General features: G+C 42.7%; 1 protein-coding gene across 1 annotated transcript; it reads right to left on the bottom strand.

The window, feature by feature from the left end:
* Positions 1 to 3,319: 3,319 nt before the first annotated feature.
* EYS (eyes shut homolog) lies at positions 3,320 to 5,953 on the bottom strand. The gene is made up of 2 exons (XM_065401397.1): positions 5,200 to 5,953; positions 3,320 to 3,465 (listed from the first exon to the last, which is right to left on the bottom strand). Exons 1-2 carry the CDS (start codon positions 5,951 to 5,953, stop codon positions 3,320 to 3,322), a joined length of 900 nt encoding a protein of 299 aa, XP_065257469.1.
* Between the last annotated feature and the right edge of the window lie 9,086 nt (positions 5,954 to 15,039).

A 15,039-nucleotide genomic window follows, 5' to 3' on the forward strand; every position in this document is an offset into this window, starting at 1 on the left:
GGCTTGTGTCTACCCAAGTTTTCCTGGTGAACTCTGTCACTCACTTGCCTCATTTGTAAAACAGAAATAGAAATATCTACCTAACAGAAGGATCGTGAGTCTTAATTAAGGTTTGTAAAGCACTTTGAAGTTCTTTGATAAAAGCACTATACAGTCTAAGTCCAAAATATTTGATTACTGATAATGTAATTTTTGGTGAATTTAGCTTTGTTTCCCCCATTAGAAAATCAGCTTATTAAAAACACTCATTTGAAATGAAACCAATACAAAATATTTTTTGTTTGTTTGTTTGTTTATTTTCTTCTATATTGACAAATGGAAGGCTGACTACAATAACAATCTAGCAGGGGGGAAAAAATCATCCCTGTACAGGAATATTCCAGAAAGATTTTAGCTTGAAAAATCTGAATTATAACAAAGTTTTTGATGCCTGAAATATAGCAGTTGCTACTGGTGAGTAGATGAGAGTGACGCTGGCCCAACCATGTGCAATAATCTGTTAGGATGAAGTTCTGTGTGCATTACTCTATATTCTAAGTGCCATGTAGGTGGCAGAATGTTGCTGGATTATCAATGAATAGCAAAGAATATAATAAAAATAATCTAGTTCATTCTGCTATTTGAAAAGCTATTAGCAAACTAGTTCATTTTATCTTATTTAAATAACTTAAAATGAACAGTGGTCCCAACTTCAGCCCCAATGTTTCTAGAGGCCTTTATTAATTTTCTAGTCTATTTAAATCAAAATAAGAGTTAGAGGGGTAAGAGATCAATTATTTCTGCAAATAATTCAATGTAGATTGAAAGGTATGATGAACTTTTATTTCCAGCTGCTTTATTTGGCTATGGCAGTGCCAGTATTGACAATATTCATGCTTTGAAGAACTTCAGGGAAGACCAGGAAAAAACATCTGCTGAATTCAGCCCTTTTTGGCATTCCTCTGGTTGGAGTTTCATCAGTTAAACTGTTCACTTTATCACACATCAAGTATACATCCCAACAGGACCTCATAAGTAATACACTCAAAATCTGTACAGCAACTATGAATGCTTTTGTACAGCCACCTATTTCAGAGTTTAGTTTAGAGCTGTCATTCTTAATCCTCCTTTTATAATGGGACAATTTCAGTTTTTGGATTTTGAGCTAATTATTTTATTCATCTCTTGTTTAGTAACTTTCCCCATCTTCTCTAACAGTTTGTAGAATTCAGTTTGTTAAAGGGTTACTAGCTGACATATTGGATTCCTATGTCAGCACAACATATAATTTACTCCTCCAAGGTCTTGATTTAAATTAGGTTATGCCACGGTTACTGGAACTTGTCCTGTTATGATACCTTAATAACAAGAAAATTAGCTCAGGTTAGCCAACTCTGATACATAACACACTGGGTAGCTCAGTGATCCTGAATCCAAAGCTATTTTATTCAGTAATGACTATTTAGTACACTACAAGAAACATATCTTTCTTATATTGTTCCAGTAGTAATTATGTGTTATAAAGTACTAGAGACATACACTTTATCACTATTGAAAGTAATAGATTAATCAATGCCAATTTTCTATTAATAAAGACAGAACTGATTATATGATGCAGGAAGATCATTACAACTCTTAGGTACTTTTTAAAGTAAAGGTTACTGAACACAGATGTTAAATTGCTGTGCCAAAATAAGAAATATAAGAAAAGTAAAATCTATTGAAGCAGATGCTCAGCTGTGTTACTTGGTGTAACTCTATTGATTTATGTTAGCTGAAGACTTGGCCCCAAATAATCATTGTTGGCATCAGATAGCTCCCACAAAGTTGTAATAAAAGATATTGAAAAATTGTGTTAAAAGCAAACTTATAGGGAAATATTTTCTATTAGTTAGAGCAGGTTACAGGGATCCATGATTCCCAGTTTCTATTCCTGACTCCGAACCACACATGAAGGGTCTCATGTTTTATGGTCTTGTAGTAGGTAGGTAGTCTGGATATAGTATTTGGTTCATATGTGGTGGGCAGATAAGTTGTTTACTTGGGAACACAGTGTGCGTTTGTGGCTCCCTGTGGGCCAGATGGAGTAAGGGGTGGGGGGCTGACGTTGGCATTGGGAGGAGGAGGAGATGATGATGATGATGATGATGCCTTTTATTCAGTTATCTCAAAGTATTTTATACAATCTTTGAAAGAGAAGTTTGTAAATTTGCCTTTTAAAAGCAGGAAATTCACAGCTAAGTTTCCAACACCAACTTCCCTGTGGGGATGTATCATCCTTACGCCAACCTAATGGAAAGTTCCATGAGAAGGTAAGGGTCACGATGGGACACTTGCCAGGCAATGGCTCATGGCCTTGTAAGACAAAGGCACCCCCTGGTGGTCTAGGGATTATATAAGATGAGGTAAACAAGGTAATAAATCATGGCCTTATGTAAGGCCCCCTGGTGGTCTAGGGATTATATAAGATGAGGTAAACAAGGTAATAAATCATGGCCTTATGTAAGGAACGATTGAACCAATCGGTGTGGGGCTATACGTGTGATAAACACATGATTCTCCTTCTCGTCCAATCCGTAGATGTGTGATTATAGCCTAATTGTGTTATGTAATGTTGAGAAAGACTATAAAAGAAAGCTTGTAATAAACAGGATTCAGGTTCAGCTTGCAACCACATTGGTCGTGTGCTTTATCCGCTCCGCATGGGACCCCACACTTCTCCGGTATGACTTCTCATACTCCTCCTCTAGGTCAGCCCCCCACCCCTTACTCCATCTGGCCACACACACACACACACACACACACACACACACACACACACACACACACACACACACACTGTCCCCAAGTAAACACAATTTTTCAATATATTTTATTACAACTTTGTGGGAGTTATTTGATGCCAACACTCTCTGCCAACACTCTCACATGCAGTTAAAATACACGGAACCTGGTAAAATAGAAGCCATGGACAGTCTAAACTAAGGCTGAATTATCCATGACCAGATTTTGATACCCTTACTTAGCAGTTCTGAAATTTGGGGCCATGAGCAGATGCTAGGTAGTTGGCAACACCCTGCCGTTTGCATATTACCAAAATGGGAGGGAAAACCCATTTATATAGGAAGGGGATCCCAGTATGGAAAGGACTGAGAGCCATTGCCCTTACATTTGTTGATTTTCACCTTTTGCCGTAAGTAGTCTCATTGTGAGTTCACAGGAGAAATATGTGTTTCAGTTATGATTAAAATTAACTTAGTTTTCCTCACAGATCTTAACTTGGAAACTGCACATTAACAACTCAATCTGTTTCATGTAAATTTCTGCTTTACAATTACTGTTACAGCATAGAAAATAAAATGAATTGCTTACCTGTAAAGTCTGTGTCACATTCACAAAGAAAAGTATTTGGAGTAACATTGCTGCAGTTGCCATTCAGACAGGCATGGGGCTGGCACTGTCCAATTATTTCTGAACAGTTTTTACCTGGAGAAATCATAGTACAATAGTAAGGTAGCTTTTTTGAAGAGTCAATTCTATACTGAAATTTTCACACACACACACACACACACACACACACACACACACACACACACACACACACACACACACACTTTGTTAATAGAATATTAAGTTTGCAAATTTCAGCCCAAATAGTTTGTCTCACAAAAAGTTATAAGCAACTGAAAACAGTTTTAATGGGAAGTTTTGGGCAACTTTATATACATTGCTACCAGACCCCAAAATATTAAGATACTGACATATGACTGATTAAGAGCTACTGTTGAAGCTTTAATTTAGTATACATTATTTGTTTCTTGGTTATTTGAACATAGATAGCTTGTATTGGCTTCCTAGAAACTGCTCGAAGGTGGAATCAGTTTTTGCATGAATTTTGCTTAACATGCAACTCACTGGAAATTACTGCATCAGTCATAAATTGCTTGTACTTTACAGCATATGGGTCTAAATACCATATCATTATGCTTGTCACTTGAATTGTTGCTATGATATTATTCACACTTGAGCAAATATTCTGTTTTGTTAACATTATGGGAGACATTTTTCCTTCACTTACACCTGTGTAAGCACATCCGCAATATCTGCTGTTTTAATCTTTGTGCTCCTCCTTGCCATACAGTTTATTTCATATTAGAACTTTACTGGCAATATGAATTGATGGCAGTAGCTGAATCCTGTCCATTACAGTCTAGAACAGTTAACAATATGTTTAAATAATATTTGAATGAATTAGCAGCCTTACATTTCAGCAGAGTTCAAATCAGTACCTTCCACAAAGAAACAGGCAAAGTATGTTTTCTGTTTTCACACCATTTTTACTAAACTTTGGAAAATATGTATTAATCTTTTCATAACTTTGCCACCGTTCATAATTGGACAAATTCTCTTATATGTGAATGCATTTGCTAATAGAATTATTGCATGGAGATAACTTAATATAATTATAACATTGATCAATGGCAAAACCTACTCAAAATATTTAATTTCTTATTCTATGATCACATATCTATCACTCATTTAGGTCACAGCCTTGTGTTTGGGGTAGTGAGGAACCATAACATTAAAGGGGGGATCAACAGACCTTCTGGAATTCCCAGATTTGCAGACATAGAACACAGTCAATCATACCTTTTTATGGAGGGCACCTTACTTCTCTCTATACAACCAGTAATTTCTATTGGCTGCTATACAGGAACAGAACCACAGCCTTGCCTCATTCCTCCCCTTTCTTTTCCATGTTGGGGTGCAGTAAAAGCCCCAGAAAGTATAAATGGAGCAAACCATATAATTTCTGGGGGCCTGATTCTAAATCCGCTCAAGTCAATACAAGGTTGCAGAATTATGTCAATGGGCTTTGGATCAGGCCCTCAGTACAGGGATTGCAATACTTCCTGACACTTAGATAAGCTATGCAAAGAGTGGGAAAGAGCTCATTTCACCTTTCCCCACAAATGTTCATCTGGGTAAGTACTGCAAAATCTGATCCTAAATTATTGCACAAATTTACCATAAAAAAACCTTAACTAAGTGTACTGTAATCGTGTCAATAGGCCATCAGATGCACACTCACACAGAGAGATTTATTTACTGCATTTACTTTTTTATATTTGTTTCAAGCTTTTTTTTAAAGTTTACAGAAAAACATTATATACTTCTACAAATATTATCAATCTATTTGGGGGGGGGAAAGAATATTACCTGCAAATTGTGAGGGACAGGTACATTCATAGGAATCCCCAATAGTTCCTTCTCTTGTGTCAATACAGGAGGCATTGTTCTGGCAGGGTTTACTGGAGCATGCATCAAACTCCTGGCAGAATCTTCCAGAATACTGTTGAGAACAGTGGCAGTTATATGCCTCTTCCCATACATGGCTTAAGCATCTGCCATGTCTGGAGCAAAAAGGTGCATTTGAAGACTGTTGGCAAAAGTGCTGCTTCACTGTTACATTGAGCCGAAGGCCCAGGTTGCATAACGGTGGTCCTTTGGTCTGAACTTCTGCAAAATAATGAGTTCCAACTCCAAGCCACCGAGGGTCAACTTGGTGCATCCCTTTTAACCTGCAACCAAAAATCAACTGATCTTGAAGAAAGTCTTTTGGGGGGCACCTAATAAATTCTTCCATGGAAACATTCCCCAAATTCATCCCATGTGACTGAAAAGATGCCTCTGAAGATATGAACAGACTATCCCCCAACTGAAGCTGCAAGGGACATATTTGAGGGACATTCAACGCCTGCTGTTCTAGGATGTTCCTTTCAATATTGGTATTTATATTCCAGCAATCTGTGTAGAAGTTTGAGCAGATGTTGTTCATCAGAGTCCATTTCATGATGTGGTGCTTTGGGTGTGTGTGCCATTCCACACTCATTTGCCTCTCACATATTATCTGTCCATTTGCAGTGTAGGTTTGAAGATACACCATTACAAGAATGATTGATTTTATAGTCATTGTTTAGGCTAGTGAATTTGAGTTCTGTCACAATTGCATAGGTACTGAAGACAGTTTTAGAATAAGTGTCTCTTATTCACTGGGATCTGTCTGCATTTTCTTGTTTGTTGTAAAAATAGCCTTTAGGAATACAAAATAGAGAAAGAATATAATCTGTTTTTAGAAAAATTACAGTAAACTATCACTGCAGCCAGAAAGCATTTGATACATTCAATACTAATGATAAATATATCCACAATGGGACAGAGTCTGATCTTAGTTACAGCCATATGAAGCTGGAATAAATCCTCTCAAGCAATCAGAATTACACCACCACAACCACAGTCTGATTCTGTCCCTTTCTCTATTACAGCTGAAGATCTGGGACCTGTTTATGTATATATCCCCTAAAACCTTGCAGTGTAAGGCAGAAAAAAGGTGTGGAAAAACTTTTGTTATCCCCACTTTTACTTGAGGAACTGAGGGACAAAGAGATTAAACAACTTGCCCAAGGTAATGCACGAATTCTGTGTCAAAAGTAGGATCACCCAAGTGCCAATCTGCACTTTAACCATAAAACAGTTCTTTTCTGATAATTAATACAAAAATGTAGGATACATTTCCTAGATTTCAAAGATTAATATTCTGAAGTTTTGTAGGTCTGGATTACGGCCTCAGTTCAGCAGTGCACATGAGGAGGTACTTCACTCTTAGCATGTCTCTCCCTTTTCAGCAAGGCCATTAAGCAGGTCCCAAACTTTCAGCAAGTACTTAAGTCTCATTGAAGTAAAAGGAACTTAAATACATGCGTAAGTGTTTTGCTCAACTGAGGCCTAAACCACCAGATCCACATAGCCCCAAAGCAGGATTTAAATGCTGCAGTGAGCCTTGTTCCAGCCCTTCACAACTAGATCCACTTCATCCTGACAGAATGAGAGTTGTTACAGTACAGAAAAAAAAGTTATGGGGTTTATTCTTGTTGGAGTTCTACTGAAAGCTGTGGAAACCCAGAAAAATGATGTGTAGCACCTTTAAAAATTGCCAGCAGCTTTTAGTACGTGTTAACAGTTTAATTTGCATTTTAAAAAGTAAAAAAAAATATTATTATGGTGCTATAATACTTTTATTTCCCCAGTAATTTTCTTTTCGACTCTGAAATAGTTGCCGTTCAGTGGAAATTTATGGTAAACCAGAGTCCATGTTTTACAATAAAAAGTAATTTAATAAAAAGAAACAATAGCATTTCCATTTTGGTATTTGTGTTCATTGCTTTTTATTTTTATTTTTACTGCATGTAGAATGACAAACAGATCCTTACACTTCTGTTAGAATATTTCTCAATGTATAAAAGTATTCAATCTAAAACACCATGTTAAAGGAATATTAAGGTTCCAAAATCAAGCACTCAAAATTTAGGATATGTCAGAAGTAAGGTTCCTGTGCCGTCATAATTTAGCCACCTCATGCATTGCTTCATGATACAATCTTTAATTATATGATCACTTCCCCCCCCCCCCCCACACACACACAGGACTCTTGCCTCCGTACACAAGATGGACCTACTCTGGGATGAATCAGGGTTGTGTAATGAAGAAAACTTGTCTGTAGGACTCCTTCCTCAGAAGTTAGATGTATATTTGAATACACCTAATCTTCAGGATTCCTTGTCCAAATCTTAGTCTCCAGCATACCCCATCTTCCTCCTCAGGCTCTTTATCCCAGGCTGACTCCCAGACTCTTTGTCCATCCAGTCCCAATCTCCCAGCCACCAGGCTCTTTATCCGATGTTGGCATCTCCGTCCCAAACCCAACTTCCCTCATTGGCTCCCAGACTCAGTCTCTTTGCCCAGCCAATCTTAGTCTCCTCACATCTAGCTCCCATTCTCACCTCCCACCCCCTTGCCAGCTCACAGACTCAGTCTCCTGCCTCATATTCCTCTACAGTCCCATCTCCAGGTCTGCTCTTTTCTCCTCTGCATTCAAGACAGACTGCCTCTACCACACTGATTGGAAACTAGCAGAGGGAGCACAGGATTTTTTCTTTTTTTAACTCTCATTTCTAGTGTCCAGCACCACAGTGGCCAACAGCAGCAATGGTAAAGAAAGTCTGTCCAGTCCCTGCATCCTCAGGTTGGAACATGCTAAATACAGACAATCTTCAGAAAATGTAAATGTCAAACTCCAGGAAGTCTGTCCTGAGCATGTGTGAACTGTAATTTTCCAAATATTCATGATTTGACCAGATTATTTTGTTTTTTCCCCTACAGAATGGCAAAAGGTACATCCCTGATATTAGGGCAATTCTCCTGCCAAATTTGAAGCCCTTGTTCCAAAACATGAAGGTACTAGAGCTTGTCAATGACGTGGTTTTAAGATTTTCATGTTTTGGAACAAGGGCTTCAAATTTGGCAGGATAATTGCTATTATTTGCAGCAGAGACTTAGCCACTGTCATCTGCCAGCATCAAGAGATTGGAGGGGTGAGGATGATATACACGTCATGGAAAGACTAAAAAACAAATGTGATGATAAGTGAGCTGACAGAGCAGGATGTGTAAGAAGGCCCAGGTGATTGGAATATGTATCCTGTATACATAGAAGATGGGAGACATGCTAAGAAAAAACGTTGAAGTGGATACCTAAGTGAGGCAAAAGGAGATGAGGAAGGCCAAGGAATAACTGGCAGAAGATAACACAGGGTATTGAATGCCCTGGTATCACTTGTGAAGAAGTATCACAACTAATCAGCAATCATAATCAATCGAGAAACTTGACTGCCTCATGTGTCGGTGACACAGGAAGAACTAAGATCTAAGGATTCTGAATAAAGTATGTTTAATATGAACTTTTATATTGACATTTTCAATATGATTTTATTTACAATAAATAGCTAAAAGTAATGAAAGAAAATAATAGTTGCCACACAAGAACAGATTAGTGGCCTGTTTAGTCCAGCATCCTGTAACTGATAGCAGCCAATTTTGGCTGCTTCTCAGAAAGCAAAGTTTAAAAGCACCCTATTGAACCTAATTGTGCAATAAGATTCCAGGGGGAGAAATTCCTTCTGGAATTCCTGTTGGTGAACAGTATATTTCCTGGATCATATAGCTGTACCCCAGCAAGCATTAATATAAACATTATTCATGTGAAGGATCTCCTTCTAGCCATTACAAATATTCTGCCTTTCAATTTCATTGAGTACCTATCGTGCTTGGATGTGGGAAAGATTACTCTTGCATAGGATTCAGAGTAGCAGCCGTGTTAGTCTGTATCCGCAAAAAGAACAGGAGTACTTGTGGTACCTTAGGGTATGTCTACACTAAGAGAGTAGTTCGATTTTATTTAAATCGAATATGTGGAATCGATATTACAAAGTCGAACGTGTGTGTCCACACTAAGGACAGTAATTCGACATTGTGAGTCCACACTAACGGGGCAAGCATGGACATTGGAAGCGGTGCACTGTGGGCAGCTATCCCACAGTTCCCGCAGTCCCCACTGCCCATTGGAATTCTGGGTCGAGCCCCCAATGCCTTCTGGGGAAAAAAATGTGTCAAGGCTGGTTTGGGGTAACTGTCGTCATCCAACCGTCACTCCCGCCCTCCCTCCCTGAAAGCGCCGGCAGGAAATCAGTTCGCGCACTTTTCTGGTCAGTGACAGCGCGGACGCCACAGCACTGCAAGCATGGAGCCCGCTGCGACCATCGCTGCAGTTATGGCCGTTGTCAACACCTCGCACCTTATCATCCACCTTTCCCAGAGACAGATGCTGAGAAATCGGGCGAGGAGGCTACGGCAGCGCGGTGAGGACCTGAAGTCTGAGAGTGGCACAGACCTGTCACAAAGCACGGGACCCCGCGCCGAGGACATCAGGGTGGCAATGGGTCATGTTGATGTTGTGGAACAGCGATTCTGGGCCCGGGAAACAAGCACGGACTGGTGGGACCGCATAGTGCTGAAGGTCTGGGATGAATCACAGTGGCTGCGAAACTTTTGCATGCGGAAGGGGACTTTCCTGGAACTTTGTGAGGTGCTGTCCCCTGCCCTGAAGCGCAAGGACACCCGGATGCGAGCAGCCCTGAGTGTCCAGAAGCGAGTGGCCATAGGCCTCTGGAAGCTTGCAACGCCGGACAGCTACCGGTCAGTCGCGAACCACTTTGGCGTGGGCAAATCTACCGTGGGGGTTGTTGTGATGCAAGTAGCCAACGCAGTCGTTGAGCTACTGCTCTCAAAGGTAGTGACCCTGGGAAACGTGGAGGTCATCATAGATGGCTTCGCCGCGATGGGATTCCCAAACTGCGGTGGGGCTATAGATGGAACTCACATCCCTATCCTGGGACCGGAGCACCAGGCCAGCCAGTACATTAACCGAAAGGGCTACTTTTCAATGGTGCTGCAAGCACTGGTGGACCATAGGGGACGTTTTACAAACATCAACGTCGGATGGCCGGGCAAGGCTCATGACGCTCGTGTTTTCAGGAACTCAGGTCTGTTTAGATGGCTGCAGGAAGGTATTTACTTCCCGGACCACAAAATAACTCTTGGGGATGTGGAGATGCCTATAGTCATCCTCGGGGACCCAGCCTACCCGCTAATGCCCTGGCTCATGAAGCCCTATACAGGCGCCCTGGACACTGAAAAAGAACTCTTCAACTACCGGTTGAGCAAGTGCAGAATGGTGGTGGAGTGTGCTTTTGGACGTCTCAAGGGGAGATGGAGAACCTTACTGACTAGCTCTGATCTCAGCAAAACCAATATCCCCATTGTTATTGCAGCTTGCTGTGTGCTCCACAATCTGTGGGAGAGCAAGGGGGAGACCTTTATGGCGGGGTGGGAGGTTGAGGCAAATAGCCTGGCTGCTGATTACACCCAGCCAGACAGCCGGGCAATTAGAAGAGCCCAGCGGGACGCGCTGCGCATCCAGGAGGCTTTGAAAGCTAGGTTCCTGAGTGAGCAGGGTAACCTGTGACTATTAAGTTTGTTTACAGAGAAGCTGAACCTGCCCCCGTTTCTTTACCCAGTAAATGTTCACTATCCTCTCCAGTTACATACCCCGTTCACCCCATTCCCCCCCTTCCAACACACGTTTAAAAATAAAATCACTTGAAATTTGTTAATGAACACCATTTTCTTTATTACTGTTTTCGCGATAAAGTGTTGAACCTGGGACGCAGACTGTGGTGGGGAGTGGGTGTAGTGTAGTGATGCAAAGGACGCTTCTAAACTCCAGGAATGACAGGCTCCGCACTGGTGGACTGGTTGTTTCAACGGAGCCTGCCACCCCTCCTGTTCGGGACTCTGTGTGTGGGGGCTATGTGACTGTGGCAGGGGGAGGACGGTTACAGATCCCCTGCTGCGTGGCTCTGTGATCCAGGATAAGGACTGCTGCATAAGATCTCTAACCGCCCTCTCCAGCCACAAAGTCACATAGCCCCCCCCCACACACACAGAACATGAAAACCACCTCCCAGACTGACCAGGGTAACTAATGACTGCAATGTGTGTGTGCCCTGCTGCTGAACCTGCCCCCGCGTCTGTACCCTGGTAAAGGTGACTGTCCTGTCCAATTACCAACCCCCTTCCCCCCCTTCAAACAGACTCTCCTCTAAAAGAACATGATGGTAACAGTAATTAACAGAAACATATTTTTTATTAGCAACTACACATGAAACTGGGGGATGAAACTGGGTCGGGGGCTTGGGTGAGGCGGGAAGGAAAGGACTTATCAAATTTTAGGGAATGAGAGCCTTCTGGTACTTGAGCAGTCTGCAGGGGTGGAGTGAGAGTTTTCACGGACTCTGCCGCCCCTCCTTCTTGGGACTTTGGGTGAGGGGGGTATAGGACTTTGTGGCGGGGAGGGCGGTTAGAGATACACTGCAGCGGGGCTCTGTCCTCCTGCCTCCGATCCTGCAGAACATCCACAAGGCGCCGGAGCGTGTCCGTTTGCTCCCTCATTAGTCCAAGCAGCGTTTGAGTCGCCTGCTGGTCTTCCTGCCGCCACCTCTCCTCCCGTTCCATGTGTGATCGGTGGATTTGGGACAAGTTCTCCCTCCACTGGGTCTGCTGGGCTGCCTGGGCTCGGGAGCAGCCCATAAGTTCCGAGAACATGTCCTCCCGTGTCCTCTTCTTCCTACGCCTAATCTGCGCTAGCCTCTGGGAGTGTGATGCCAGGGTAGTTCGGGAGACAGTCGCAGCTGTGGGATGGGAAAAAGGGAGTGAATTCCTCAGAAAGATAAAATTTTTTGTGAACAAAGAACATAGTCTTTCTCTGTGAACAAGACCATGCACAGCACCTATCACATGCGCACTCAGGACAAGGTCGAATTTTCGGCCTTCGCATTCAGTGCCTGGGGTCTTGCAGTGCAGATCAGACAAGCGGGACAGGACAGCGGAATTTGGGTAACAGGCTGACAAGGTAAGCCGTAGACTTGTGGCTGCTTAAAACTTTAATAATAGCACTGGCCTCCTTTTACGTTCAAAGCAATGCCAGTCCCTGCTGCCAGCAATCCGGCAAGCATGAACTCTGCCCCTGTCCCACCCCCTCGCGGCTGTCCCAGGGAAAGATCCCTGTATGCTGCTCCTCTCCCGCCTCCACCGCGTGGCTCTAAACCGCCGGTTACAGTTCTGTAAAGGAACAGGCAAGCAGTCCCAATACTAACATTCCCCTACCTAATTCAAAGCAGGTCACCATGAGCGACATCACTCTGATGAGGATTTCAGAGACGGAGAAAGAAAGGATGCTTCGGGAAAGCCTGCAAAGACCAGGGCCGTATGCCGCCATGCTCTGCAAGGCAATGATACCAGAGTACTTGATTGTCTCCTGGCGCGGAAACGTTTCCTACTACGGAGGACACAATAAGGCCGCTCTCCCCAGGAACCTGATGCAAAGGCTTTCCAATTACCTCCAGGAGAGCTTCGTGGAGATGTCCCAGGAGGATTTCTGCTCTATCCCCGGACATATAGACTGGATTTTACTGTAGCTGCACTGGCAGGGACTAAACAGTAGAGCGCCTAGGGCAAAACAATCATGCTAAACCGGACATTGTTAGATTTTTTTTCAGTAGTTGCACTGCCAAGGACTGAAACGTTAAGCGCCTAGGGCAAACTAATCATGAAAAACCCATTGTTAATATTGTTAATATTCCTGTTCTGTTAAAAATAAATGTTTACATGTTTAAAACACTTACTCACTGATCCTTCCCCTGATTCTGTGTCTGGGTTAACGCCTGGGGACGGTTGGTAGGGGATCTCTGTAAGGGTGATGAAGAGATCCTGGCTGTCAGGGAAATCAGCGTTGTAAACGCTGTCGACTGCCTCGTCCTCCTCATCTCCTTCCTCATCTTCCCCATCCGCTAACATCTCCGAGGAACCGGCCGTCGACAATATCCCATCCTCAGAGTCCACGGTCAGTGGTGGGGTAGTGGTGGCGGCCGCACCTAGGATGGAATGCAGTGCCTCGTAGAAACGGGATGTCTGGGGCTGGGATCCGGAGCGTCCGTTTGCCTCTTTGGTCTTCTGGTAGCCTTGTCTCAGCTCCTTGATTTTCACGCGGCACTGCGTTGCATCCCGGCTGTATCCTCTCTCTGCCATGGCTTTAGAGATCTTCTCGTAGATCTTTGCATTCCGTCTTTTCGATCGCAGCTCGGGAAGCACGGACTCATCGCCCCACACAGCGATCAGATCCAAGACTTCCCGATCAGTCCATGCTGGGGCCCTCTTTCTATTCTGAGATTGCATGGCCATCTCTGCTGGAGAGCTCTGCATCGTTGCCAGTGCTGCTGAGCTCGCCACGCTGTCCAAACAGGAAATGAGATTCAAACTGCCCAGACAGGAAAAGGAATTCAAATTTTCCCGGGGCTTTTCCTGTGTGGCTGGTCAGAGCATCCGAGCTCGGACTGCTGTCCAGAGCGTCAACAGAGTGGTGCACTGTGGGATAGCTCCCGGAGCTATTACTGTCGATTTCCATCCACACCTAGCCTAATTCGACATGGCCATGTCGAATTTAGCGCTACTCCCCTCGTTGGGGAGGAGTACAGAAGTCGAATTTAAGAGACCTCTATGTCGAACTAAATAGCTTCGTTGTGTGGACGGGTGCAGAGTTAATTCGATGTAACGGTGCTAAATTCGACAAACTCTTATTGTAGACCAGGCCTTAGAGACTAACAAATTTATTAGAGCATAAGCTGAAGTGCCCACGAAAGCTTATGCTCTAATAAATTTGTTAGTCTCTAAGGTGCCACAAGTACTCCTGTTCTTCTTACATAGGAGTCTCCCAATGGCCTTCCCTATCTTGGTTATTATTTCATGACTCTGCAGTATCTTCTCACCTTTGGTTGCTAATTGAGGAAGCACACAGTCTAGTGGATTGGGAACAGAAACACATGAAAGCCAAAAGAAATTTGCTGCAGGAATTTAAAAGTACTCCTGATACTGTGCAAATCCAAAGTGATGGCATGACACAGACAATAAGTCTTAAAAAATATATTTATAGTTTGCAGAATTTTAATCACTACAAGATAAAAATCATTGTTATATTTTTAATTAAAATAAAACATCAGAAGTTGTCCTAGAGCAAGAGTTTGAGACAGGATACTATTCAGCTGTTCTATCATTTCTAAGTATTACTAGAATGGAGGCTAAGTAATATACTTGTTTTACAATTAAAAAAAAATGTCTATTGCTTAGGCCCATTCCTTTATTCTGTCTAGTCTTCTGTTCATTTTCTGGTAGTGGTATGTAGACCACTTCTAGGGCACTGTGATCCTCATAGATGGTAAAGCCCCATAATCCTCCCTCCCTAGGGCCTCAGTGTTCCATTTTAGGACCCATGAGCCCCTGAGTTTTTTGTACTTGGCTCCTGCACTTAGTGGCCAAGTGAATAAATTAATAGATTATCTCCTATGAACTCTAGGGCATTGCAATAAACTACGGCCCAACAGATTTTAAGGATACCACACATTTGTTCCAGGAAAAGGAGGGCAAGAGCCAGGGACAAAGAGAAGGCAGGGGAATCAGGGAAAACAAAGAAATGAATGACTCACAAATCACACAGAGGTAATTAAACTTTCCCTCTCGAGTACTCAAAAGCCCACAACTATGTAGTGACAAA

The sequence above is a fragment of the Emys orbicularis genome, chromosome 3 (assembly GCF_028017835.1).
Source record: "Emys orbicularis isolate rEmyOrb1 chromosome 3, rEmyOrb1.hap1, whole genome shotgun sequence".
In the NCBI taxonomy this organism is placed as follows: Eukaryota; Metazoa; Chordata; order Testudines; family Emydidae; genus Emys; species Emys orbicularis.

Excerpts from the sequence above, each read along its gene's own strand:
- EYS (XM_065401397.1), bottom strand. The coding sequence starts at position 5,953 with ATGACTATAAAATCAATCATTCTTGTAATGGTGTATCTTCAAACCTAC. Across the intron at positions 3,466-5,199 it reads CTGTCCCTCACAATTTGCAG|GTAAAAACTGTTCAGAAATA; the intron begins GTAATATTCTTT and ends TGATTTCTCCAG.